This window comes from Phyllopteryx taeniolatus, chromosome 8, assembly GCF_024500385.1.
Source record: "Phyllopteryx taeniolatus isolate TA_2022b chromosome 8, UOR_Ptae_1.2, whole genome shotgun sequence".
Taxonomy (NCBI): domain Eukaryota; kingdom Metazoa; phylum Chordata; class Actinopteri; order Syngnathiformes; family Syngnathidae; genus Phyllopteryx; species Phyllopteryx taeniolatus.
In genome coordinates this window covers 26550411-26577542 of record NC_084509.1, presented here as the reverse complement: position 1 = coordinate 26577542, position 27132 = coordinate 26550411, and the positions used below count along the sequence as shown (strand labels likewise).

General features: G+C 43.4%; 2 protein-coding genes across 2 annotated transcripts; one reads left to right on the top strand and one right to left on the bottom strand.

Annotated features, from left to right (window-relative positions):
- Positions 1-466: 466 nt before the first annotated feature.
- LOC133482023 (pannexin-1-like) lies at positions 467-7052 on the bottom strand. The gene is made up of 8 exons (XM_061781542.1): positions 6892-7052; positions 4978-5167; positions 3685-3800; positions 3414-3601; positions 2435-2719; positions 2059-2281; positions 1742-1940; positions 467-1078 (listed from the first exon to the last, which is right to left on the bottom strand). Exons 2-8 carry the CDS (start codon positions 5156-5158, stop codon positions 990-992), a joined length of 1281 nt encoding a protein of 426 aa, XP_061637526.1. The 5' UTR covers positions 5159-5167; positions 6892-7052; the 3' UTR covers positions 467-989.
- Positions 7053-7996: 944 nt separating this feature from the next.
- On the top strand, positions 7997-26454 carry rsf1a (remodeling and spacing factor 1a). Its single transcript, XM_061781554.1, is given in 20 exon segments — positions 7997-8239; positions 9650-9741; positions 9835-9927; positions 10999-11204; positions 11290-11414; positions 12217-12303; positions 12771-13271; positions 14037-14526; positions 15530-15692; positions 16352-16561; positions 16650-16754; positions 17595-17674; positions 17741-17789; positions 17877-17977; positions 18124-18185; positions 19115-19277; positions 19858-20069; positions 20135-20320; positions 22082-22341; positions 22343-26454. Coding segments are annotated over 20 exon segments (3756 nt in total). The 5' UTR covers positions 7997-8085; the 3' UTR covers positions 22760-26454.
- Positions 26455-27132: the final 678 nt, after the last annotated feature.

Genomic DNA, 27132 nt, shown 5'->3' with positions numbered 1-27132 from the left:
ACGTTAGAAAGGAAACGACGGGCTCTGTGATGTTTCTTCCAAACTTGCTCACTTCAATCATTTGATAGGTTAAAATGTTTGGAAAAGAAAAGAAAAGAGGGCCAGGTGTGACGATGTCATAACCGAGCGACCGGAGGCAGCCGCTCGGCCATGTTGAATCGTTGTCGATCCCGCCGCAGCTTCAACTTGCGTTTGAATTTTTGGCCGTTCCTGTGTTCGCTGATGTTTGCGCCTTACCCGAGGCACGCTTATCATGCGCTAGAAAATATCATGAAAGGATGAGAGAAAAAGAAAATAAAAGAATGTTACATCATTTATTGCCTGCTGTTTTTTGTTTAACTCACTTTAGTCCAGAACTTATTGGAAGTGTATTTCAGTACAAAAAAAAAACACACACACACCAGTTTTGAGTTTTCAAATGTAGTCACCACCCGTGACTAGCTTTACTTTAAATAAACACAAAAACTTAAGAGACAAAGCGCTTACGCAGCGACTTTATTTTCCAAAAGGACATACAACATAATAAAAATACATATTTAGAATCACAGAGCACAAAATGTACCGTACCACTTGGAAAAAGTCTTCCTGAGAAGACCTCCAAAACGTGCAAGAATGACACAAAACAACTTTATGGGTGTATTAAATACATTTCTTACATTCACGTGGCCAGTAGAAAAGATGCACCAAAACAACAGGAGTCGTTCCATGCAGTGTTAATTATTATATCATTATGAATATTACACACGAGGAAATTGCTTCACAACCACCATAACAGTCAAATACAGAAAAACTGTGCAAATAAATGCGTCACGTCTCGTTCTGATGATGTCATCGTGTCATTTATGGCCACATGATGGTAGTGGTACATCCCATAATAACTGAGCAAGGCAGCACACACACACAAAGTATAGAAATAACATGCAAATGAGCTGGATGGATATGCAAATAGGATGACATCACGTGACGCTGATGGGAAAGTCAGCGGCCAATCACATTGCTCGCTGCCGCAGAGCCCCGTCCTCGCTGTGCGTTCTGCCGCCAGTCACGTCGCCGTTGCCTGGCAACATGGGAGTCAACTCTGGAAAGAAATGCTGTGATGTTGGACCTTTCAAAACAAAACTTCCTGAAAAGCATTTCGACTTCATCTCGGTTTAAAGTTTGGCTTTTCAGAATAAAACTTCAGCAGTTGAGCTTTCCTCTCCTCCTGTAAAATTGCACATTTCAAAATAAAATTTCCCATCCAGTAGCTCATCTTCTCAACAATTTCCATCCTTCAGTATGTTTTGACTCTTCAAAATAAAACTTCCCGGATGTCATTTCATCTTTTCTCTGTTTTTTTTTTTTTTGGGGGTAAATTTGGACTTTTCAAAATAAAATTTCCTGTCTGCTTTCTCACCTTCCCTCCCAGTTCTCATCCATAAGTAACACTGAACCTTCCAAAATAAAACTTCCTGCATCCCCCTCTCATTTCAGTATCTATTCTTCAGTAAGTTTTCCGTCCATCCCGCTTCTCCTCACGCAGGGCACATACAAACAAACAACCATTGGCACTCAGAATTCGCACCTACGGGCAATTTAGAGTCTTCAATCAACCTAGCGCGCATGTTTGTGGGATGGGGGAGGAAAGCGGAGAAAACCCACGCAGACAATCTCTCAACTTGCCTCGTCTTTTCAAACTAAAACTTCTTTTCAAGCATTTCATCTCCCCTCAGTTTTGACAATTTCAAAATAAACTTCCTACCCTTCATCTCAGTTCCCGTCCCGGCGCCGCGGTTCTCGTCCGACACGTCCTCGCGGACGACGAGCCGATGGGGTTTGGCCGCCGCGACTTTCTTGGCGTCCACCGTGTCCATCTTGACGAGACACAGCGTCTGCAGCAGCCCCATGGCGTCAAAGTCCTCACCCGAGCATTCTCCTCCTTTCTTCAGCAGCTCCAGCACCTACGGACGATAAAAGACGCCGTTACGTTCTGTCAAATTACATCGAAAGTACATAACGGGAAATAATATTATATTACGCTGTCTTTTGATAAAGCATTACTGTAGCGTACGTCCAGACCTTGAGGTACTTGTAGGACTTGAGCTCGCTGATGTTCTCCTGCAGGAAGAGCAGATAGAGGGAGAGGTCGTCCCATTGGCCGCTGGGCGCCGGCAGGACGCTGACCGTGGGCAACAATTGGTAGGTTTCCAGGAAGTGGGCGTAGCGGTGACACAGCAGTGGGCGGAGACTGGCGTAGATCACCACAGGGATCAGCGCAGAGAAGATGATCAAGTTGACCAGGCTGGGAAAAGAAGGCTTCCTGCTGATTTTCAAAATAAAACTACCTGACCAGCCCCTTGCATCACCATGACTTTGCAAAGTAAAACCCCCGTTTTAAACCTTTTGTAGCTTTTCAAAATAAAATACTCGACCGGCTTCGCCGGCGGGCTCGTACCTGAGCAGCGTGAAGACCCCGACGGCGACGAGCTTGCACTGCACCTTCTCCGGGACGGACGAGTCGTTGGCCAGCAGGCCCACCTGCAGCGGGCAGCCGAAGTCGTCGGTGGGCGAGGCCAAGCGCAGGTAGTAGGCCAGGTAGAGGCAGGCGCACAGCAGCGTGGCCAACGTCAGGCCTCGGCACAGCAGGTAGCGGCCCAGCAGCGAGCGGGAGCAGCGCTTGGTCATCAGGAACTTCTCCACCAGCGGGTAGTTGAAGCAGCCCTCCGTCGGGTCGCCGCAGCTTCGCCGCGACCGGCGGCGTACAAAAACGACTTTACAACATGGCCGGGAAGTTTTATTCGGGAAGGTGAAATGTGCACGACCGACGGAAACGGAAGAAAGGTGACGAGTTTTGATTTGGAGGCGAAGGGGAGATGCTGGCGGGAACGCTTATTTGGAAAGGTCAAACCCCCCCAAAAAAAGAGCATCATCATAATTATTATTAGTATCATATAAAGTAAAAACTGTACTGCAAAAAAAAATATATAAATAAATACAATTATAATTAGAGTAAAAACATAAGATACTAAATAAACTATTCTCAAATAAAGTAGAAAAAAAAGTCAAATAAAATACAATAAAGAGCAAAGGACAAAATGTGTGAAAGTCAAATTTTAAATAAATAGAATAAAATACTGAAAAGAAAATATAAGTAACTGCTACTACGGTAAGTAATAATAAAGTACACGAAAATAAAACGCAAAATGTAAAAAAACTAAAATGTAATAGTTAAATAAAGTATGATAACATTAATAAATATAACAGAGTAAAACCAAAAAAAAAAAAGATTTTGCAAAGTAAAATAAAATTTGAATTAGTACATACTTTTTAAAACATAAAATTCTGTTAGGCAAAATATCGCAAGGTTACATAAAATACTGTACGTTCATGTACAAATAAAAAGTAGAAAAAGTCCGATAAATAGGAGCGCGTACCTGTCGGCTCCCGGCACCCCGGCGGTGGTCATGCGCTTGGCGAGCGTGACGGCTCGGTTGTAGCACCGGTCCAGCTCCTCCATGATGAAGCCCAGGTCCGACTGCAGCAGCGGCGCCGACCAGAACCTCCAGAACAGAGCCGGGCTGTACGTCAGCATGGCCACCAGCAGCAGGATGTACGGGAAAAACTGCGCCCCAAACACGTGAGCGACTGAGCGCGCGTGTGTGTGTGTGTGTGTGTGTGTGTGTGCGTGCGTGCGTGCGCGTGTACCTTGTGCAGCCACAGAGGCAGCTTGTGCGTGTGCACCGACGCCCAGCAGAACGAGTCCACGTACGCCGCCTGTCTCCACGAAAAGTTGCTGGGAGCGAAGCAGCTGATCTGAGTGCCTGAAGTCAACCGACAAAACCTCACATTACACGGGGAACTTCTCATTTTAATATTCTGTCGTTACTAGCAAGGCCCAACTGTTAGCAGAAGTGGGGGGGGGGGGGGGGGGGGAAATTGCGGAGGGTCATGCAGTGTCATATTTGGTTTTGTTGGCTAGTTAGCGAGCTACTTCCTGCTTTATAGACACCAACAGAACATCATAAGACTGTACTAATTTTTATTTTAGGCTGGGTAGGAAACGGTTGAATGGTGACACAAATAGCTAAAAGAGACAAATTCTTCATCACGAGGTCAAAAAATAATCATGAAGCGCCATATTTCGGTTCGGTGGCTAGTTAGCACGCAACTTGCTGATTCGTTGACGATGCTATGGGAAAATAGGAACGTATGAATTTTGGGTCTGGGGCGGGGGCGAACTGTTTAGTCATGAAAAGAATGTAAAAAGAGAAAAAAAAATTCTAAAAGTTACAAATATATGTACATAGAATGTATATTTGTGTTTATTAGTTAGCACACTACTTCCTGGTTGACAGAGGATGACGTTGGATGGCGCTGTACCCATTTGGTTCTGACTCGGTGCCATATTCGTGATTGTTACTATGCTAATTCCTGGTTCGTAGATGACAAGACTATCGGACTGTACCAATTAACTTTCTGGCGGAGGGGGTAATGATTTACACATACTACATGCGCCAAAAAATAAGTATGCATTCCTCTTCTAAAAGTAAAAAAAAAATAAAACTACGGAGCGCCATATTTCTGTTTGTTAGCTAGTTAGAAGGCTACTTCCTGGTTCATGGAGACTGATACGGAACAACAGGACTGTACCAATTTTGATTCTGGCGCGGGGGCAATGGTTAAATCATGTTACATACGCCACATAGTAATCGTGACCCAAACAAATTGCTTTTCTAAATCCATCCATCCTTCCATTTTCTGAGCCGCGCGGGTCGCGGGCGTGCTGGAGCCCATCCCAGCTATCATCGGGCAGGAGGCGGCGCACACCCTGAACTTGTTGCCAGCCAATCGCAGGGCACATACAAACAAACAACCATTGGCACTCACATTCACACCATTTTAATTTGGATTTCAGTTCTTATCTATTGTGTTTTTCTTTCGAAATAACCAACAACTCTGTCTTTTTGCGCTCGGCGGAGGTAACAAAACGGCGCTGACCGACGGAGACTTCCTGCGCGAAGGCCAGCGAGATGAGCAGGAGAGGAAGACCCACGGCCACGCATGTCACCATCTTGTCCACCGCCATCTCGGTGCGCACGCTGCGGTATCGGGCCTGGTTGGGATCCTTCAGCAGGAAGTCGCTGAACACGTACTCGGTGGCCACGTGGGCGATGGCCATGATCGCGCTCTGGGACACACGATTAGGAACAGCACAATCACTAACATCTTATTACATTCATGCCGCAAGTAACATGTTTTTTAATGACTTTAAAAAAATAAATAAATAAAAAATAAATAAAAAAAGCACTCTACAATATATAAAGTAATATGTGAATAGAATGTAAAGAATGAAACAGTTTGTGCATCATGATTTCACGCTTTAATTCAATGGGCACTTTGCGGGGTGTGTGCCCTGGCCACCGGGAGCAGTATAAATACAGAATACTCAATTGGGTTTAAGTCAGGGCTCTGGCTGGGCCATTCAAAAACAGTCACAGAGTTGTTCTGAAGCCACTCCTTCGGTATTTTAGCTGTGTGCTTAGGGTCATTGTCTTTTTTGAAGGTGAACCTTCGGCCCAGTCTGAAGTTCTGAGCACTCTGGAGAAGGTTTTCGTCCCGGATATTTCCAATTTCTATCTTGGTCTCATCAGACCAGAGAATCTTATTTCTCACCATCTTGGAGTCCTTCAGGTGTTTTTTTTTTTAGCAAACTCAATGCCGGCTTTCATGTGTCTCGCACTGAGGAGAGGCTTCCGTCGGGCCGCTCTGCCGCCATAAAGCCCCGACTGGTGGAGGGCTGCAGTGATGGCTGACTCCTTGCAGCGCCTCGTCGGTGTCTTTCCACCAAACTTTTGAAAAACGAGGCCCTGACACCAGTTTGGCCGATCGACACCGAATTGGGAGGAGACGTCTATCACATCGGGGCGCGCCGAAAAGTGTCAAGGACGGCGGGCCCCAAATTCAACAGGAAGTCAGCCATTCTGCTTTGAGGCTGCCATCTTGGCCAAATGGCAGTTTTGCCAAGAGGGTAGTCTGTCGTCGGGAGCGCATGATCGCCGCTGGCACGCAAAGTGCAGACATGCGGTGGCACTTGCCAAACACGCGTACGTCGCGCCCCATGACTCATGACTGCAGATTTGAATGACACATGACAGCCATCACATGAAGCATTGTGTGTTTTTCAACATGATGCCAAGAAAACTTCCTGACATTTTCATTTTCTTCTGGGATCAATTAAGTACAACCGGGCATCCGTTTGCGGTGTGTGACAATGCTCCACTTCATCTAATGTTACAAGAGTTTCACATTTTCAATAATGTGTGTATTATCATTGTACATGCAATTGATGAGCGCCTACAAGGGAGCACACCCCATTTGTAATTATGCTTTTGCGTGCATTTTAATAGTCAGCAAGTTGTCTGTCTCTCACAAACACACACAAACATCAATCTGCGTTACAAATTTTACAAAAATACAGCAGACGTGAACGAGCTTGTCTGAGGCATCCATTCCATCGCCATCGCTGCACTTACTGCATTGCAAGTGCAGCTGTCTGGTTGCAGGTTAAAAATAAAAGCAAGCCCCAAAACAAGCTGCGACAACCACAAATCCAACAAGTCTTCTCAATCAACAACATTTTTTTTTTAAACCGCAGAATACATTTACCAAGTGGTTTAAATTTGCTTTATATTTGTTCGTTTTTTAAAGTGCAATGAAACCGGTATTTATTACACTTAAATCCCTGGCAGCGAGCAATCATAACACGGCAAACCTTTAATGTGAATTTAACAGAATGTGCCTGAATGCATCGCTCAAGATTTTTTTTTTGTAATGAACATTGATTAGCAAGAGCAGCTAGTTGAAATAATGCCATTATTTGCAACAAAAGCGGCGAAATGAATGAGAACTCACCTTTCCGTTCTTTCCACGTCGTTTACCACTCCGACATGACTTTGATTACAATACGTTTGGAGGTAACGAGGGTGAGTTAAAGAAGTTAAATCATGTGCGCAACGAGACATTCAACAATTTGAACAGAAAGTAACTCTCACTGCAAACTGCTTCCGGTGAGCGCTCAGGCGATGCCTTCAGGGACCAGATCCTGACTCGGATTTAGCCAATATTACCTTCATCGCGGAGGTTCCCCTTAACCAACCCAGCGTTATACTCGCCATTTAATTTGATTTCCATCGTCCGTTTGCTGGGCGTTAGTGAGTTATGACTTTAGTGTCGTGAGGAACAACGTTTAGTTTTGTTAAACGGGATTTTACGAATTCATTGAATGCAACACCAACGCGGTTAAACGCCGTTGAATTTTAACGGCGTTGCATAGATTTAAATTCCTTTGAATTGTTTTCCAAATACTGCTCTTGTATTTGTTTTTGACTTTTGTTGGTCGGTCTATTATTATTAATACGAGTGTAAATTGTCGTTGGAGGGCTTAATTAAATAAACTCAGTTTATGCCCTTTGTTAAACTGTATATTTTTGTATTTGACTCTTTGTAAATTCCCTTCATCTATCTATCTATCTATCTATCTATGGAAACACGTTCAGCTTCACCAAACAAGATATTCAATAAGGTTATAGAGACATGGTTGCATTTTGTGTGGATTTAATCTTTATATGTATCATACACACGTTACATAACACCAACTTTTGTTTTAAAACGTCATTGTGTTTCCGGAAAAGTGGATGAGCCTGCAAGGAGTCTCTTGTCGTTTTGGTTAATTAAAGCAGCAGCAGCAGCAGCAACAACAACAACAACCACAATAACAACAACAACCACAATAACAACAACAACAAAATGCTGGACTGGTGCTATTGTTTTGTATCGCGATAAATTCTTCGTACTCCCAACTTCTCACTTTGGACTCAAGTTAGAATCCCTCACCAGAAGTACCAACATAGATTGCTGTGAATGTAAAAGAAATTGAAAGCAGCGAAGACGGTCGCGGTTTGATTGTGAAAAGCTTCCTCGGAAGTGTTAGTGGCTCCAGCACGGCTAACTCGGCCGGCCAGTGTCCCCCATTCATTCCGTTTGCCTCGCATCCCTCCCAGGCAGCCGCGGCCTGCCCTCCCCTCCCGCTTCAGTCCGTCTGGAAAGATGGCTGCTCCGGCGCTGCTCAGGAGCTCCGAGCCGGCGTTGTGCCCGAGCTTCGCGGAGGTCTGCTCGTTCCTGGAGCGCTACGGGGCCGTCCTCGACTTGCCCGAGATGACGTTCCCGCAGATGGAGGGCTACCTGCGCGACAAGGCGTCAGGTGAGAGGCCCCATTTTGTTTTTTCTATTCGTTTTTCTTATAATGTGGCGAAGGGAAGAAGTGGTGGAAATCTGCGACATTTGGAGCCCGGAGGAGGAGGTGGAGGAGGAGAAGGGGGGCACCCGGGCACAATCGGCACCATCCTCGCGAGGATGGCGAGAGTGATGAAGATGTGTGTTGGCCCGGGTGAGCCATCACAAGCTCGTGTGACGTTTGACCACATTCGAAACATATGAGAAACCAGCAGCCAGAAACGACAACAAGTTCCCAAGTTTGGACCCGGAGGAACCGTCGCTGTAGCTAACACGAAGCTAGCGCCAGCCTCTCTTCAAAAAGCCTTCACCCCCTTTTTTTTTTTTTTTTTTTTTTAAATAATTTTTTTTTTTGACGTGGAAATAAAAACACCAACGGCCTCAAGTTACCAGCTAAATGTTTTCCAGTGTTATTTAGAAGTGACGAGACGTGGTGGGACCCGTATGAGAGGGAAGACGAACAACAAGAAGACGAAATGTGTGAATGTGAAGAAGGTAGCCATGATGCAGCCCGGTTAGCTCCTCCGAGTCGAGTCTTGTCAGGTGTACTTGCTTTAATTCACCGGCAACGGGGACTGAATTTCAGCTTCACGTTTAACTTCACGTTTGTCCCTTTTTTGACATTCATTGGCGTTATTAAATCGTCACGATTAAAGCGATACGTTCAAAAAAAAGAAAGAAAACGAAACAGTGGATGAGAATTGGTGGCTGTCATATGTGCGCATGCGCAGTAGGGCGCCTTCACAGCGCGCTAGCTGGTGAAGTTAGCATAGATGCTGACAGTTGCTAACAGCTTGATTTATGACTTATCTTTTGTGTTTATTAACTTCACGAATGCGACTTAAAGTGTTACGTTTGTACTGCGCCCCGCTCGAGCCGGTCTTGTAAATGGAGTAGTTTAGTTTCAGGTTTGAATGTCGGGTGACGTCGTAAACGCGAATTACGACAATACGCCAATGGAGGATGTACTTAAACTTAATGTCTCTGTAGTTATAATAAAGTATCCATCAATCTGGTTGTGCTTCAATTTACTGTTAATATGATGTTATAAGAACTTGTGTTGAAACTCGGCTGTCGGAAATCCCCATTTTCGACGTATTCTATCCCAGGTGGTGTTGACGACAGGGACAGTCAAAATCATAGTTTGACCTTCAACGTTATATTATCTATTTGTACGCCTATCTTAGCTGCCCGTCTGTAGCTGAAATGAGTAAAAATAACGAAACTAGTATGACATAATAGTGTTTTCTTTAGATGCCATTTGTCTGTCAGTCTGTTTGGTTGGTTTTTATTTAGTTAAGGGTAGTCCAGACGAGTGGACCACATGTCCATACATTTCAAGTTTTGCCTTTCTAATCGTTTCCAATTTGTTTTCCAGTTCCTAAACCTCTCATAGAACTCCACGTGAAGCTGCTCCGAAAGCTCGGCAAGACGGTGACGACGGAGCGCTGGGAAAAATACTTGGCCAAGGCGAGTGAAGCACGCAGTCGGCCCAAAGTTGAAGTGTGTTCTGCGTGAGAGTGAGGCTTCAAAGAGCTACATTTGCTGCTTATTTTCTTGTAGATGTGCCAGGAGCTGAACAGCGCTTGGGCGTGGGAGCTGGAACAGAACGGCTACCAGGACATGTCCATGGAGTGCAAGTCCAGCATCCTTAAAGTACCACATTCCCGCATCTTCAAATTGTCCACAGGTGGAAGTGATTAGAATGAGACCTCACAAAGAATGCGCCCGTGCTGCTTGGTTAAACCCGATCCATCATTTTAGGGCTTCCGTGCATTCTTAAAAAGGCTTAAAATCTTTTAGAATGACACTTAATTCTGACATTCGCTGTTCAAAGTTCTTTAAAGGCCCCATTCTACTCAAATTGTGTCAAACTAGCTAAGAGAAACAACAAATAAGTCGATATTTAGTTGTTGTTGTTTTTTTATACATGGACTAGGTAGATGTAAGTCATCTGTATTAATAAGTCAATTGAAATCACTTTAAAAATGACATCTAAAATATTATCGCAACTTTTCCGACTATGGATTAATATTAAGACTAAATAATGTAAATGAATGGTCTTAAATTTGATCCAAGTGGCCTTTAGGAAGTTCAATTTGGTCTTGTTAAACCTCTGGGTGAGTGTTTTCCAACCTTTATCGAGCCAGGGCACATTTGATTTAAGATTAGAAAAATCTGATGGCACACCACTAAACAAAAGTGTGACAAAAGTAATCCTGAAATTATGATGATCCTTACTCACAAATGTACTTACTGTGCAATCTGGGCCTTTTGAGTCGAAATGATTTTGTTGTGTGAATGGCAGCAGGTGGCTGCACAGGATAATTGTATCTTCTGCCCTCTAGTGGAAAAGAATTGAATAGTTCTTTCTGTCATTATATGTCGATGGCATAGATAGATGAACAAAGATAAGCGCAGCATTTGTAGTAAATAATATTTGTGTAAATGAAATGTAAAAAAAAAAAAAGTGAAATTGGATATTGTGCTGCATTAATCACAGTGCGTGATTGTGATACGCATTTCTTACCTCATACATCATATCTACATTGTTTGTGCAACATTATTACATTGCCCACTGCTCGTGCTCACATTTAGTGACGAGAGGTCTTATTATTATGATTAAATGAGACTTATAAAGTTCAATTTTGGCTTGAGTCAACCTTCAACATAACAGTTTCAGTGACTATGAAAATGATTGTGTTGTGCTGTTCTGTGTGTTCTCAGTATCTGTGCGAGTGCCAGTTTGACGACAACCTCAAGTTCAAAACGGTGATCAACGACGAGGAGCCGGACAAGATGCGACTGCAGCCCATCGGGCGGGACAAGCAGGGCCTGATGTACTGGCTGCAGCTGGACCAGGAGCAGAACATCCGGCTGTACACGGAGGAGCAGGACGACCTCGACGGCTCCACCTGGAGGTGCATCGTCAGGTGACAAAAACAATCGGAAGGTCCGCTTCGCCGTCCGGCTGGCGCTTCTCTCAACCCCGTGTGTCCTTCCCGACCGTCTCCTCAGAACCCGCAACGACCTGGCCGAAGCTCTGGAGCTCCTGAAGGCTCAAGTCTTTCCCGACCTGAACCGGGACCAAGAGCCGAAGCTGGCTGAATCCGGGAGCAGCAGTCCCGCTGACAGAGAAGCAGGTGAGTTGGCAAAGTTGGTAATATACCTTAGGTCCACCGCACACCGAGCGCCGCGGCCAAAACCGTCCGAACTGTCAAAAAAAAGAAGTGCTGCGTTTGATAACTGCTTTTCATGACTGGCCGACCGTTGGCCACTGTTTTTGCTGTGATGAAAAATTTGAATAGCCACTGAACGTCTTTGTAACGTCTCAGATTTAACAGCCAAGCAAAAATGCATATTCATAAATGTTTTACAATAATACTCAACTATGTTTATAATTTCATATGTACTTGTGGTGAGCCGGATCACTTGTGACAATCGCACCATGTTTTTGGAGTTCAATACAATATACAGAATGTGGAGCCTCAAAACCCAATACAGGGTTGCGGTTTTGCCGTTGGAGCGCGTCGATAGCTGTGCGGCGCTCAATCGCACGGTGCGCGGCTAAGTGTTCCCAACTGTCATTTTTTTGGACGATGGTTTACTACACCCGCGTCCGGTCGCGTAGCTCGGTGTGCAGTGGGCTTTATATTTGCTATCCCAGACGGTTGCGCACCAACATCAACATAACCTGTTCAATTGCTAATTAAATTTTATTACACTGTCATTGATTAGAATATAATGGGAACGTTGCCGCTAGCAAGCAACCTGCGAATTTCACAGCTTTTGAGGTAGCATCGGAGGTAGCCATTACCGTTGTTATTTTTAGTTAATTTGATCGGTTTTCGATCAATCCCAGGTTGGATTTTATTTGGAAAAGTGAGCGATCGTGAGTGAAAACTCCAGACACGTAAACGATATTTTTTCTTGTGTGGATCAAAGTGGACGACGACGGCAAAGTCAACAACACCTCACAGGACGTCGCTGCCGACGTGAAAGTAGAAAAAGAGGAAAAACCCCAAAAGCAAGGTAAGAGAAACACGACCTTAAACGAGGTGATTCGTCGATTACTTAATGTTCATTTCTCAAGGTGATTTTCCTTTGTGCACTCTTTGCATGAACAACAAACTAAGTCTGTTTTTCATGTTTTTCATTTCATTTTATTCAGTAATTAGTAATACAGAATGCCTGCTTTGCCTTGTTTTTATTGTGGAGACGACTGGAACAGTAAATTTCCCTTGTGGGTGAATAAAGTGTCTCTGTTTTTATATATAGAGAGCTATCCATCTATCTCGTTCTATATTGCTAAATATCGCTGTATCTGTTTTTGCTTTTTCTGTTAAGGAACGGGGGGGTGGGGGGGAAATGTAAATCAGAAAATGGATTTTGATGAAGTAAATCCGATTGCATTTTAAGGCCGTCTCGCCTCCTCAAACGCCTTGTGGCTCCTCAACAAACGTTGTTCAAGTGTCTTTAATCTCGTTTTCTGCTTCCAGCCGCAAACGAGAAGCGGGAGGGGAAAGAGGAGACCAGCGATCGAGCGCCACTCTTCGACAACCACGTGAGCACCATCACTTCCGTCATCAAATCCGAGTGCAGAGACGTGTCTGTGGTCGCCACGACGACGACCGCGGCGGCTGCCAAGCAGGAGGCGAACAAGGAAGAGGAGGCCGAGCGCGCCGTGGTCAGGAGCAGCCAGCAGGCTAAGATACCGCTGAAGAAGAGAGAGCTCAAAGTGGCCGAAAGCTACCATGGCAACCACCTCAACAACAACAGCAGCAGCATCATAGTGTGCAACCCCTCCGTCATACAGAGCAAGGACACCTCACTAGCGCCGCCCGGTGGCCAGACCCCATCACAACAACAGCCGGAGCTGACTAACGGGAGATCGTCGACGGTGTCGCGTCACGTGGGCGTCATCCGTGGACCCACGTCCAGCGAAGAGAACGGCTGCAGATTGGCGGAGGAAGAGAAGGACGCGCAGGGTTCTCACCCAAGTATGGAAAGTATGGAATTTCATTTGATTCATTTCCAGGTCTGGAAAAGTATGGAAAATGGAAACTACGGTGGACACTCGTTAGTGCAAATATATGAAAATATAGAATATGAAAAACACCCCTCCCACATGCTTTAAACATATTGAAATTTATTAAAAGACACTATTTATAGTCTTCCTTAGCACCTGTTCTCACTTTCTCGCAGTCACGAAATGGGAGACTATCATATAACATCGCTTTGAGGGAACGAAAGGAAGACTCTGGCTCGTGCGGTCCTCCAAATAAAAAGCAAAAGTGGGCTTGCCTCAAGCTGCTTATTTTTAAAAGTTCAAGTTTACTGTAAACATTGAACTGTATATTTAAAGAACTAAAAGTTCCAACAAACCATATCACTTGGGCTAACCAAAGTCTGCTATCTTAAAGGTAATCGAGAACTCTCACCACCGTAGACGTGCTAATGGAAATTAGGATAGGAGATGTTGGCATAATCCTAACTAACATTTGAAACAACTGCGATTTTAACGCACAGAGCAGCAACGCATACAAACGGAGCATACGGCAATTTGGACTTGCCTATAAACTCTAAAAAATGCAATCACTTAAAAATTTGCGACATAGCGGGATGGTGAAAGATGAACCACGATAAAGCGGAAGTTCACTGTATTGTATTGGATTTTTTTTTTTTTTTTTTTTAAAGCAAGAAGTTTGGTAATTATGGCCTGGAAAATAAAGTATGGATTTTTAACATTTTGAAATGTGTACTAGCAACTGTGGAGGTGGGACGCCTGTCGGTGCTGGTGAGGAACGAGCCCGTCGTCGTGGAGGCGCCACGCGTCGACCGGGGTCCGAAGACCAGTGGTGACAAAGAAGGCGATGAAAGCGTCCTTCAGGGGGACGAAGCCGACTTGGGAACACGAGAACTTCACGCGCTTGAAGAAGGGAGCAAAGACGAACAACAGAAGGACTCGAGTACTTTACAAAAAGCAGAGCAGACAAAAGAGGAGGAGAAACAAGAGGTAAAGGAGGAGAAGGAAGAGGAAGGCGTCAACGGCGGTCCAGCGGATCAGTCGAGCGAGAAGGGTGTCGGGGAGAAGCCGCGACCGCGACAGGAGGCCTCCTCGGAGCTCCAGAAGGAAGGGATCCGCTTGAAGATCAAGATCCCGCCTCATCGCAGGAACAAGCTGAAGGCCAGGGAGCAGCAGAAGGACGCCGCGGAGGGAGGGAGGTCCCTCAGGAGGTCGGCCAGGATCTGCAGGTTGGTTGCCCACCTTGGCTTTTTTGCTCCTAATGCCAAGCCAGCTGCGAAACTCTTCTTTTCACCGGCACTAACTTGCATCAACTTCCACAGAACACACAGAAAATATTCAACAAAAAGTCTCACACCAAATTCAAACTTTAAAATGTTGCTTTTTAGGACAAATATTTTTAGATGATTCAAATGTGATTAATCAAGATTAATTAATTACAAAGCCAGTCATTAATTTGATTGATTTATTTTTTTTTTTATATGGAGTACTACCCCAAGAAAATATACATTGAGGGCCCTTTAGCCAAAACATGTAAACAGATTCCTTAATAAATTATTATTATTATTATTATATTTTTAATGTTGAACAATGTTCCATCATAAAATGTGTTGTAAAATTGCATGGCCGACCTGGTCCACATAGAGTGGATATAAAAAGTCTACACACCCTTCTTCAACTGCCAGGTGTTGGTGATGTTAAAAAAATAATAATAATGAGGCCACGATAAATCATTTCAAACTTTCCAGCATTGATGTGACCTGTCACCTGTACAACTCAATTGGAAAAACAAACTGAAATCTTTTAAAGGGAAAAATAAAAAAATGTACAATAGCCTTGTTGCGTCAATATGTACACCCTCAAACTAACGTTTTGTTACAGCACCTTTGACTTTTATTACAACACTGTCTTCTTGGGTAGAAGTTCTATCCGTTTTTTTTTTCTTTGTAATAAAAAAAAAAAAAAAAAACACCCCCCAACCTATAGTCCAGACATATGAAGAAGATGGGAGATTGTTGTCAAATGTACTTGCCAGAAATTCCTCCAACTGCTCCACGTTGCTGTCGCCTGACGACCAGCTTGTTGTACGCAAAACAATGTGAAAATTATTCCGCTCATGTTGTCTGTTCTTATTGACTTTTTTTGGGGGGGTGAAATTCAAGCAAAACGTCCTGATTGATGAAACAGTCTTTTTTCTTTTTTTTGCAATCATCTGCTGTCTCATCCTCGCAGGCCAAGCTCCAAGGCGGCAGAGAGCCCGAAAAAAAAGAAAGACCAGCGAAAGCAGACGAGAGAAGAAGAGGAGGAAGATGAAGACGAAGACGACGAAGAGCTGAGCGTTGCTGCCAAAAAAGACGGAAAAGCACCAGCTGTCGTCCAGATGAAGAAGCGCAGGGTATTCTAGTATCTTCTACGCTCTACCACCATCACTCGTTCTACTTACTTTTTGTTTTTATCGGCTATTTTCCAGTGGCGGGTGGTGCATTTGCCACACGGGACTTACCCGAGTCAACTTTATATCGCTAACAGTCATAGAAACTATCAACAGTATACAGAAAATATAACAGCACACAACTGTGCCACATGCATCATCTGGAAAAGATCTCAATCTGTATTTATCTCATAAATTGACAAAAATATAAAACATTGAAATAACTCATCAGAGAGGCTGATTATTAAATGTAGTAATGTGTAATGTGTAATCGCTACAGATGTTTTTTGCTAGTTGAACTTGGCTTGCTCTCATCAACCAATTGGAGGACTATTTTTTTGACCAGGACACTCTCGTAAAAGAGATTTTAATCTCAGTGATCTTTTTCTGGATAAAGAAATGTTTTAAAACAATATTTGGTGGTCAGCGCTCTGGCCCCGTGAGGACGATTTGAAAACAGTCCGGTTGAAGAAACAGTCCCAATTAAAGCTACCGATGAACGGAACAGACTTTTGGCAATAAATGAATACAATTTCGTGGAAGAACTATTCAAATTTGGGTTGTAAATGAAGATTAGTGGTTCTCTCCGTCCCCCTCCGCCACTGCTTTTGTCGCACGTTCAGGGTAAGCGGAGACACCGGCGCCCCCGCTGGTCCAACATCCGCACCAAGCGCCGCAAACCCAACGAAGAAGACGAGGAAGCGGCGGACAAAGCCGGAGGAGGCCAGGAGGCCAGCGACGGCGGAAGCCGCTCGGACGACTCGTGCCAGTCCGAGGACGTTCCCAAGGAGGACGCCTGCACTCGCTGCGGCCTCCCCAACCACCCGGAACTGGTGAGGGAAAGTTTTTCTGCCCGGATGACGTCAGCGCCGGGGGGGGGGCTTGCGTTGGCTTCAGCTCGTTTGCGCGTGTCATCCTTAGATCCTGTTGTGCGACTCGTGCGACAGCGGATATCACACGGCCTGTCTCCGACCGCCGCTCATGCTCATCCCGGACGGCGAGTGGTTCTGCCCGCCCTGCCAGCACGTAAGCGCCCCTCAGACGAGACCCTTTGCCTGCATTTCGCACATCAGATTTACAACAAATTGTATGTAAATCCGACATGAGCGTCTCGGAAGTAAGCAATAATAACAAATAGCAACGCAATAAAATGTTCCATTTTTTTAATACACCTCATGTAGTGTATATACAGTATAGCATATTCACGGTTCTATACATAATTTAGCATATTTGCATCAGATTTTCTTTGATACACCTCTAATGTAGCATATTTGTCATATTTTGTTCTATATGCCTATTGTAGCATATTTACATCATGTTTCATCTATACTCCTATAATGTAGCATATTTTTCATCATATTTAATGTTCTATACACTTAATGTAAAATCTAGACTATATTTAATCTTTATTCACTTATGTAGCATATTTGCATTATATTTAATGTTCTATACACCCCTAATGTTGCATATTTACATCATTTTTAGGCATTTTAATGTATATAGAGCTGTAATGTTTTCATGTCATTTACTCTTAAGCACATTTACATCGAAATGATCCAGTTATGTAGCATATTTACATGATATTGAATGTCTTGTAGCATATTATTCTACATTATAGGGCAATAGACAGACAGGCAGAAATCCTCGCATCTCCAAACTATTTTTCAGGAAATAAAAAAAAAGTGTATTTTTTGAGTTGTTAACTATTGTATCATGTATTTTCAACACTCTCGATTTAGATTGGTTAATAATTTGTACAAATAACAAACCCACGTGGGGACTGACCAGTAATATCGATTTGTGTGGGGGTTCTGACCGACAGCAACAATAATTAAATTCAATATTTGTGTGTGTGTGTGTGTGCAGAAGCTGCTGTGTGAGAGGCTGGAGGAGCAGCTGCTGAACCTGGACAGCGCTCTGAAGAAGCGAGAGCGTGCCGAGAGGAGGTAAACACACACACACACACACACTCCCTGGAAGGAAAAGAAAAAGATGGTTTGTGTCTGCGTCAGGCGGGAGCGGCTCGTGTACGTGGGGATCAGCGTGGAGAACATCATCCCCGTAAGTTCAACGCCACAAGACGGACGCCTGAAAGCCCGCGAAGAAGCCAGCGCGGGAGCCTTGAGACGTCTTTTTGTGTCGTCACAGGGAGACGAGGAAGACGAAAAGATGGCCAAGAAGAAAGATGACAAGAAGAGTAAAAATTTGGGAAGGAGGTCCACCAGAACCAGGAAGCACATCAGCTACAGGTTAGTTTTTTTTTTTTTTTTCTGGGGGCGTCCATGTTGCATCTCGATATTGCTAGCTAGTGATGTTTTGACTCCGTTTTAACGTGTATTACTGCTTTCATTTGTCTGACTGGTCTGAAAACCTAATTTGAACATGTGTGCTTCAGATTTGACGACTTTGACGACGCCATCGACGAGGCCATCGAGGAGGACGTCGGCGACGTAAACAGTGAGTGGACCACCTTAGAATTAAAAAAAAATAATAATAATAATAATACTTGACTCGCTTTTGATTTATTTCTGTGTTTTTCCTCATATTGTGGTTTATCTACTCAACTGGAGATGGGAACGAAGGTCTTCATTTATACAAACACCTTTTTAGTTTAATATTAAGAAATGTATTTTTACACTGAAAAATTATTAAGCTTGGTTCAAATAGTATTGTAGGGCGGCAACTAATGATTATTTCATTAATGGGTAATTTTTTCGATTAATCGGGTAAAAAAAAAAAAATAATTTAGATCTCTTTATTCAAAAACAAGACATTATTACAAATTAACAGTGCAGTAAATGCATGAACATAAATTAATTATCATTCAGTTACTGGTTTGGTCTGTGACATGTCAGAAAATGGGCAAAAATGTTAAATGTTTTCCAAAGTAAAAGCTGTTTGAAAATGTCTTATTTCGATTCAACACAAAGATAATCAGTCCCCTTTTAGAGACGACTCCAGAAATCGGAGAATATTTTCTATTGAGAGGCTGAAATTCTGAGAATTTGGACAATTGTCAGTAAAACAAGGTCTCAAAACAATCGATTGTCAAAATAGTTGTCATCAATTTGATAATCGATTAGTTGTTGCTTAATCAAGTAATTGTTGCACCTGTATAGTATGCAGTGGGTACGGAAAGTATTGCAGATCCTCTCCAGTTCTGTCAGGTTGGATGGTGAAAGTTGGTGGGCAGCCATTTTCAGGACTTTTCCAGAGATGCTCAATTGGGTTTAAGTCGGGGCTCTGGCTGGACCATTCAAAAACAGTCGCGGAGTTGTGACTGTCGAGAAAGGACGGATGAATGGAAATGAAATCGGATATTTCAGCGGCATCTTGCAGGAACCGTCGCGCGTAATAACAACGCGTTAACGCTGGCAATGTCACAGCAGGGGGAGGCATACAGACGGCCGCGTTGTCCGAGCACGCCGCGGCGAGCCGCCGCCGCCCGATGACGCTCGCCACCCAGAATAGGAAGCGGCGGCGGCTGAACGACTTGGAGAGCGACAGCACGGCGGCGGAGAGCGAGGACGACTTCACGCTCAGCAACAGGTGACATCGTCATCGTCGCTACAAGATGAACATTTACATGATCAGGATTTTTGGCCTTCGCTTAGCTCTTCTTACTAAAATTGGTCAATTAAAATAGATTTTATACATTTATCTCATCAAATGATTGTTCAAATTATTGATTGGACAAAATAGTAAAATAAACAATTTGACCCCAATTCCAATGAAGTTGGGACGTTGTGTTAAACATAAATCAAAACAGAATACAACGATTTGCAAATCCTGTTCAACCTATATTTAATTGAATACACGACAAAGACAAGATATTTCATGTTCAAACTGATAAACTTTGATTGTTTTTAGCAAATCGTCATTGACTTAGAATTTTATGGCTGCCACACGTTCCAAAGAAGCTGGGACAGGTGGCAAAAAAAATGGAGGAATGCTCACAGGTGAACAGGCCAATTGGGAACAGGTTCAATAATAATGAATTATTTTATTCCTCAAATATATACACATTTTAACTTATTTTCATTTTCTTAGCCTCTTTTAAAAAAAAAGTTTGCCCGCCCCTGTTTTCGATGATTTGTGACTGTAACTTTCTGAATTTTTCCTTGTTCAGTTCTGAGGAGGAAGAATTCGGAGGCTCGGGGGCCGACGACGACGACGAAGAAGACGAGGACGGGGGCAGCTGGGACGGCGCGGCGCGCCCCAAACGGGCGGCGAGAGCTGCGCCCAAACACAAAGCAGGCAGGACCAAACATAAAGTCGGCAGGCCGCCGGGACGGCGACGGAGACGCTCCTCTGAGGAAGAGGAGGAGGGCAGTGAGGAAGGTCAGTCTGATTGATCAAATCACGTGTTTCAAATTCAAATATCGTCACGCCCCTTCTTCCGTCAGACTCGGATCAGTACAGTGACGTGTCGGACAAAAAGCGCGGCGGGCTAAGACGGGGCCAGCGGCAGCAGGTCAACTACCGGGAGACTTCGGAGTCATCGGACAATTCGCGGTCGTCCGCCAAAAAGAAAGAAGTGAGACCGCGAGGGCGGCCCCGCAAGGAACGCCTCTCCAGCGACTACAGCGACGGTCAGTGCGCTCCGCAGAAATGTTATCGTCGAATGCGTAACATGAGCACAGAGAGTCCTCGGGTTAGGATGGACTTTCATTCCTACACCGCTGATGTTCTGCATAAGTCGGAACACGCTGTAGTCTATCAGTAACCTCAGCTAACGCAGTTGCGTGTTTTCCAGTAATTGTTTTTTTTGTCTATTTTTTTATTTTTCTACTTGTGTATTTTTCAGCTCTTTGTATATTCGTATATTTTTGTCTAATCGTGTAATTCTTCATCTAATATTTTATGTTTTTCCAATATTTTTGTATTCATCTAATATTGTGGTATTTTTTTCTAATTTAAGTATCCAATCGTTTTCTCTATTTTTTTCCCCCATATTTTAAGCATTTTATATTGAATATTCTTTTTTTTTTCCCCCAATATTTTGTATTTTTTCAAATAGTGTGTTTTTCATCTTTGTCTTTTTGTCTAATATTCATCAAACTTTTGTTCCATTTGTGTATTCTTTCATCGAATATTTTTTCCCCCTAAGAGTGTATTCTTTATGTAATAGCTTTAAAAAATACATGGGTTTTTTTTTCTACTTGTTTTTTCTAATGTGGGGCTAGGATTATGTAAATTGGGCAAATTGTGACATCACAGTAGGGCAGACACATATAGACACATTTTTAGAAATAGGCAACAAAAGCTTGATTTACCCTAATTTCTCATGTATACTGAGAATTCCCCCTCCCCCAAAAATGTCAAAAATCAATCGTGCGCATTATACATAGCTATAGGGGAAAATGGAAAAAAAAAACGTTCCCATTTTATAAATGTATGCCGCCATCTAGAGGTTATGAAAAAGCGGTACACGTTCATTTCAATATGCCACCGCCACCTAGAGGTTATGAGAAAGATTTACACTTTCCTTCCAATACGACGGGTACATATGACTGCATAATATGTACAGTTGTGCTCATAAGTTTACATACGCTGGCAGAATTTGTGAAATATTGCTTTTTTAAATATGACTGACGACTAAACAATAACCATCATTAATTTCTTTATGGTTATGTTTTGCTGATGATGATGCTTATCTGAAATGCTTGACAGTTTAATTTGTATCCCATTAAAATAAAACAAAATGTGTTTCACCTGGCCCTTCATGTTTTCTTTAAAGAATTGCACCCATCTTACAAATTCTGCCCGGGTAATCAAACATATGAGCACAACTGTGTGTTTTCTCATTTACAAAGTAAAAGTAGGGCTGTGAATTTCAAAATAAGAGCAAGTAAATAAAAAGAATTAAGTGCCTTAACTATGGAATCATTATTTGAAAAAACTAACAAAATACAGATTATACTTTGATCATATGGGTAGAAGCAAAATCATCCATTGTAAAAATGCATTATACATGGGTAGAAGGATTTTCCAGAAGTTTGAGGTCAACTTTGGGGGTACGCATTATACACGAGAAATTACGGTAGTTGTTTAATTTCTCACATGCCCTACAAACGCAACTATTTGTATCTAACATTAAAAAGTACATTTTCCATCATCCATCCATCCATCCATTTTCTGAGCCGCGTCTCCTCACGCGGGTCGCGGGCGTGCTGGAGCCTATCCCAGCTATCATCGGGCAGGAGGCGGGGTACACCCTGAACTGGTTGCCAGCCAATCGCAGAATTTTCCATCATGTTCCACTTTAAATTAGTAAAATAATGCACACTGCCTCTTTTGAAATGATTGCTACATGTGGATAATGTTTGAGCCAATCTTACTACTTCTTCCAGCGTCGCCTTCCTCGCGAGACTCGGAAGAGGAGGACGAAGACGGAGGCGGTCGCAGGAAGAGGAAGCGAGAGAAGCTTCGCCGACTAAGAGAAGACGAAGACATCTGCGCTCGCCTCGCCGAAGCCAAGGGGAGGCGACGTGACCGAGATGAGGAAGAAGAGCGGGAGGGAGAAGACGGCCGGGCGAGAGGGAAACCACGTCGACGGAAACCTTCGGAAGACGACGAGGACGGGGACGAAAGGAGGAAAGTCCGCCGGACGGGGTAGAGAGGACGACGACCCGGAGAAGATGGGCAGAGGGAAGAGGCGGGAGATGTTGTCCCAGCAGCGCCGCAAGCGCCTGGCTCAGATGCTGAAGAAGCGAAGGCCTTCCACGGACGAAGACGAGGACCGGACCCCAGAATCGGAGTCCTCCTCCGAGGAGGACCGACCCGTCCGCAAGAGACTCAACCGCATCGACTCGGACGACGAGGAGCAGGATGAGGAAGACGAGGAGGCGAAAGACGACAGTGACGGCGGGGGCGAGGGGCTCGGAGGACAAAGGGGGCGCGCCGACTCCGGGGCGGCCGCGCGGGACAAACGCAACGGCCCCTCGCAAACGGAGGAAGAGGACGAGGAGGACGAGGAAGAGGCCCGGTCGGACTCGTTAAACTCTGTCCACAGCAGTGCGTGCTCGTGATCTGTTCTTCCTTGGTCTGACTTTCGAGACTGCGGGGTCCCAAAGTTTTCGGTCCAGGGGAGACATTTTTCCAAGGGACCCACCCCACCCCAAACCCCCATAATCACAACGCCAATTCAACATAATGACCCCAAATTGCCAGAAGATTTTTAAAAAAAAAGTTGTAAATTTACAATAACAAATTCATATTTTTAGAAGAAAAAAAAAGTGGTAATGTTATGAGAATAATGTCGTTTTTTTTAAGGGGAAAAAGTTCATCTTTACAGGAACAAAGATGTATTCTGATTTGATAAAAAAAGTGGTCATCTTACGAGAATTAAGTCTTATTTGTCCAAGATAAAGTCCCAATCTTCATTCCAATGTCAAGGTTCATAAAAGCGGCGATTCGAATCAAGAAAAGAAATAGAGTGTCAAATACCGAAAAAAAAACAACTTACAACATATTTTGATTTTGTTTTTTTTTTTACATTTATGATATTAAAGTGGAAGGAAGAAGAGTGAATTTAAAAGGTTCACCTTTATTCTCGTACATTATGCCTTTTATTCTGGAATAGATGCCTTTATTCTCCCCAAAAATAGTACTACTGTACAGCGAAACCCAGCCACTGGTGGCGTAACAATGACTGAGCCCTGCCGGCAACAGCGAAAAGACGCAAGCAATTGGTGGCAAAGCACTATTTTTGTCCAAATGAAACTCATCAACTCACTTCAGATAGTTCCTTGGCATCGGTCTGCCTCCAAATCGTAGCAAAACGACATTTTTCAAAATGTTCTTCAATTCACTTCAGCATAGTTGCTTGGCACCAAAGCAATACTGTTATTGCTGTGGCCTGAGCACAAAAAATACAAATAAAAAAATGAAAAATCGGAATCCCAAATATGCGCAGTAATATTGTATTGTATCTATTTCCGATGCAAAGTTAGGGTGACTTGATGTATTTTTTTAGAGAGAAAAGTCGTAATGTTACGAGAATAAAGTTATATATTTACAAGGACAAAGATGTATTTTGACTCGATAAAAAGTTCACGAGAATAAAGTCGTAATTTTCCAAACTAAAGTCGGTATAGTACGATTCCGAAAGTCAAAGTTTAACGAGGGAATCACGTCATCACAAGTCAAATTTTAAAAACTCCAACTTTACTCTCATAATATTACGCCTTTTATTTTTACAACTTTTTTTGCTGGATTAATTTGCCTTTTGTTCTTGAAAAAAAAAAACAAGACTATTTATGCAGGGATGTCAGATTTCTGTGCTTTTTTTTTATTTGAAGGACTTGATCGTATTTGGTCCCCACATGTAGCCGTTGACTTTTCCAAATGACACCAAGTAATCGATGCAAACGATTGCGGCGGAACCTCACTTTGACAAAGCGCTCCGCTCGTCGGCCCTCATGAACCGCACAAGTGGCGACCTCGCAGGTTGTCCGAGACCATAAAAGGACCGGCGGACGATCACGTGATCGCGCCCGCCTCTCCGCCGGAGCCTCGCGGTCCTTCCGGCGGCGCTTGTTTCGCCAAGTGACTTTTCCCACACTGCTGTACGTCACGGGCCCGTGCGCTCGCTCTCATTGTTGCTCTTGTAAAATAATAGATGTCGCGTTGCGTTTGAGTCCTCATGTAAAATATAGTGTTCTATTTTTCTCTATGAAGGAGAGGAGCGTTGCGGCGGCGGCGGCGAGCGAACGCCACATTTGATGCGTTTTGGGACGCTTCGGATGTGGTTAAAAAGCAGACCTGACAGGTGACTTTCTCTTTTTGTTTTGGTTTTTCCGGCCCACTTTAAAGCGGAATTAAACGTCCGCGTAACAACTTGTTCGGGCGAAACGTGTTCAGCTACTGAAGCGCTCACTAGTTCCGACAAGCCCTTCATTTGACATGAAGGGACGTTGATTCCATATCCTTGATGTCCGGCTGAAGGCCTGTGTACTAGTGTGCTCTTCCTCTTGCTTAGTAGTACAATTCAACCCACTACTTGAACATCTCAGGCTCATCGGTAGAGCAACTGTCATACTACTAGTCATTTTTCCCACTACTAGTACGCTGTTTAACCTTACAGTAGTTCACTAGTAACACTTCTACCCCCAACTAGTAGCCAAGTCACGCACTAGCCTCCTTATCAAGGATATTGACGAAATGATCAAACGGCTTTAAAGACATCTGAGCATTTATTCCATGTCCTTAATATCCATTATAAGGTCCATGTACTAGTACACTCTTTTTTCCTCACTAGTAGGACAACTTCGGCATTGTACCAGAACTACTACAGCTCACTAGTACAACAACTCGGCCTCACCAGTAGAATGACTGTCTTACTATTAATGTTTTTTTCCGTTACTAGTGCCACTTTTGGCCTACCAACATGCATTGACTACTACTACTACTTTCCAACACAGTATACTTACTATGTACTATTAGGCATGTCATGCACTAGTAGCCTTCTTATCAAGGATATGGAATAAATGTTCAGCTTTCTTTAAATTTATTTGAGCATTAATTCAGTAGCCCTAATATCCAGTTTAAGCTCCATACATGAGTACATGTTTTGTCGTCACTAGTGAGAAAATTCAGCACACTGGTACAACAACGTTTTTTTTCCACTATGAGGGCCGCTTTTGGCTTAGTACTACGCAATTACACCTTAATAGGAAACTACTGCGTTGCACTAGTAACAATATTAGGTCCAACTAGTTGCCACGTGTCACGCACTCGTAGCCTCCTGATCAAGGATATTGAATACTGAAAATGCTCAAACGACTTTGCATAAAGCTATTTGAGAATTTATTCCATGTCCTCAATATCCAGCTTAAGGTCCATGTACTAGTATGCGCTTTGTGAAAAATTCTTCGAGTTAACATCTAACGCTTCACTCGTAGCACTAGCAGTGCACAGATGTCAGCTCGTGTCCAGCTTTGCCTCATTAGTAACCTGTAGTTGTCCTACTAATATGCCAAAGTTTCCCAACTAGCGTGCACAAATATCATACAGTAGAGGAAAAAAGTTACTAGTAAGACGCAGTCATTCTACTCGTGTGCTGAATCGCCTTACTAGTAAAGACAGCGTACTCGTACATGCGCCTTAAACTAGAGATCAAAGATATGGATTAAATGCTCAAACGGCTTTCCATTCACTTTCTAATTGCTATGAGCAAAACAGTCTTTTTAGTCACTTTGTTTTTTTTGTTTGTTTGTTTTTTTTTTTTTTTTTTGCATAAAATGCCTTTAAAGAAAGATGTCCCACTGGAATAAAATGTAATTAATTGTCACACAAAAGAAGTCTGTACTGTAGTGACAGTATATTCAATACCAAAACACCTTAGAACTTCATTTGTGTTTTATTTTTTATACTCTTTGCAGGAAAAATGAGAGAGACCTTCCTCTATCCACCAAATGTAAACTTTCAGCATCTCGTGTTTTAAGTGATTTTGTTTTTTTTCTATCCAATCAGAGCTGAGCGGGACAGTTTTTTTTTTTGTTGGCCCTTCCTGAGTGTGGACAAATCCACTGACTCTGAATCAGACACAAGACACAAAAGAAGCGGTCGCGTTTCCAAAGTGCAATTCAATCGGGATTGAACCGGACCGGACTGGACGTGGACACGGTGTGACTCTTGTTCTGTCGCTGTAGTGTCACAATAATGTCACCTCAATGTTGTCTAAGTTATTAAAAACCAGCACTGCGAGCATCTCCTCAAAACACACTGCAGCTATGTCTTTTCTGCTTCCTCATATGGTAACATGTCACTTTGCCGGGAAGAAATCACCGGGGACAGAAAAGGCAGTAATAACGTAAATGTACCATTGTCACATGGCTCGTGTAAAATTGCTTTGACTTCATCATCGTCGTCGGTAAGTTTTTTAAAGGGTACATTTATGGAAAGAGAACTTTAAAAGCTGCCATGCCATCCATTTTCTTTCCCTTCATAATCTTTGATGATCTTTATCGGGTTTGCAAGATAATGCCCAGGATGCCCATTTTCAAGCTATTCCAGTTGGTCTTTTACGCCTGCCGGTTGAGACGGACAGATTTCTCATTAGTAGTCGCGATGTAAATAAGCTTTGCTCTGATTGGATTGCTTTTTATTTTTTGACTTAAATATGGAAAACAGCTTTGCTCTTATTGGCCCTTTGTGATGTCACCGGGGTTTGTGGCGGCCAAGCGACGTTGCATTTGGATCCTTCGATGTGCTCTTACTATTATTGTGAAGCAGAATTCACCAAGCGTCTGTTTGGCTTTTTGGCCCACTGATAGCGACCGTGAGGGGGGATAATTTGAAGTTAAGTTTGTCCTGTTTTATGTTCACTTGAACATAACCAGTACACGACATTCATCGCTCGCGCACAACCATGTCACAGACTGATTTTGAACCTATCATA

Coding starts and splice junctions, on each gene's coding strand:
- LOC133482023 (XM_061781542.1), bottom strand. CDS start 5,158: ATGGCCATCGCCCACGTGGCCACCGAGTACGTGTTCAGCGACTTCCTG. Junction 3,801..4,977: donor CGCGCAGGAAGTCTCCGTCG/GTCAGCGCCGTT, acceptor GGTTGACTTCAG/GCACTCAGATCAGCTGCTTC. Junction 1,941..2,058: donor AGTCCTACAAGTACCTCAAG/GTCTGGACGTAC, acceptor TATCGTCCGTAG/GTGCTGGAGCTGCTGAAGAA.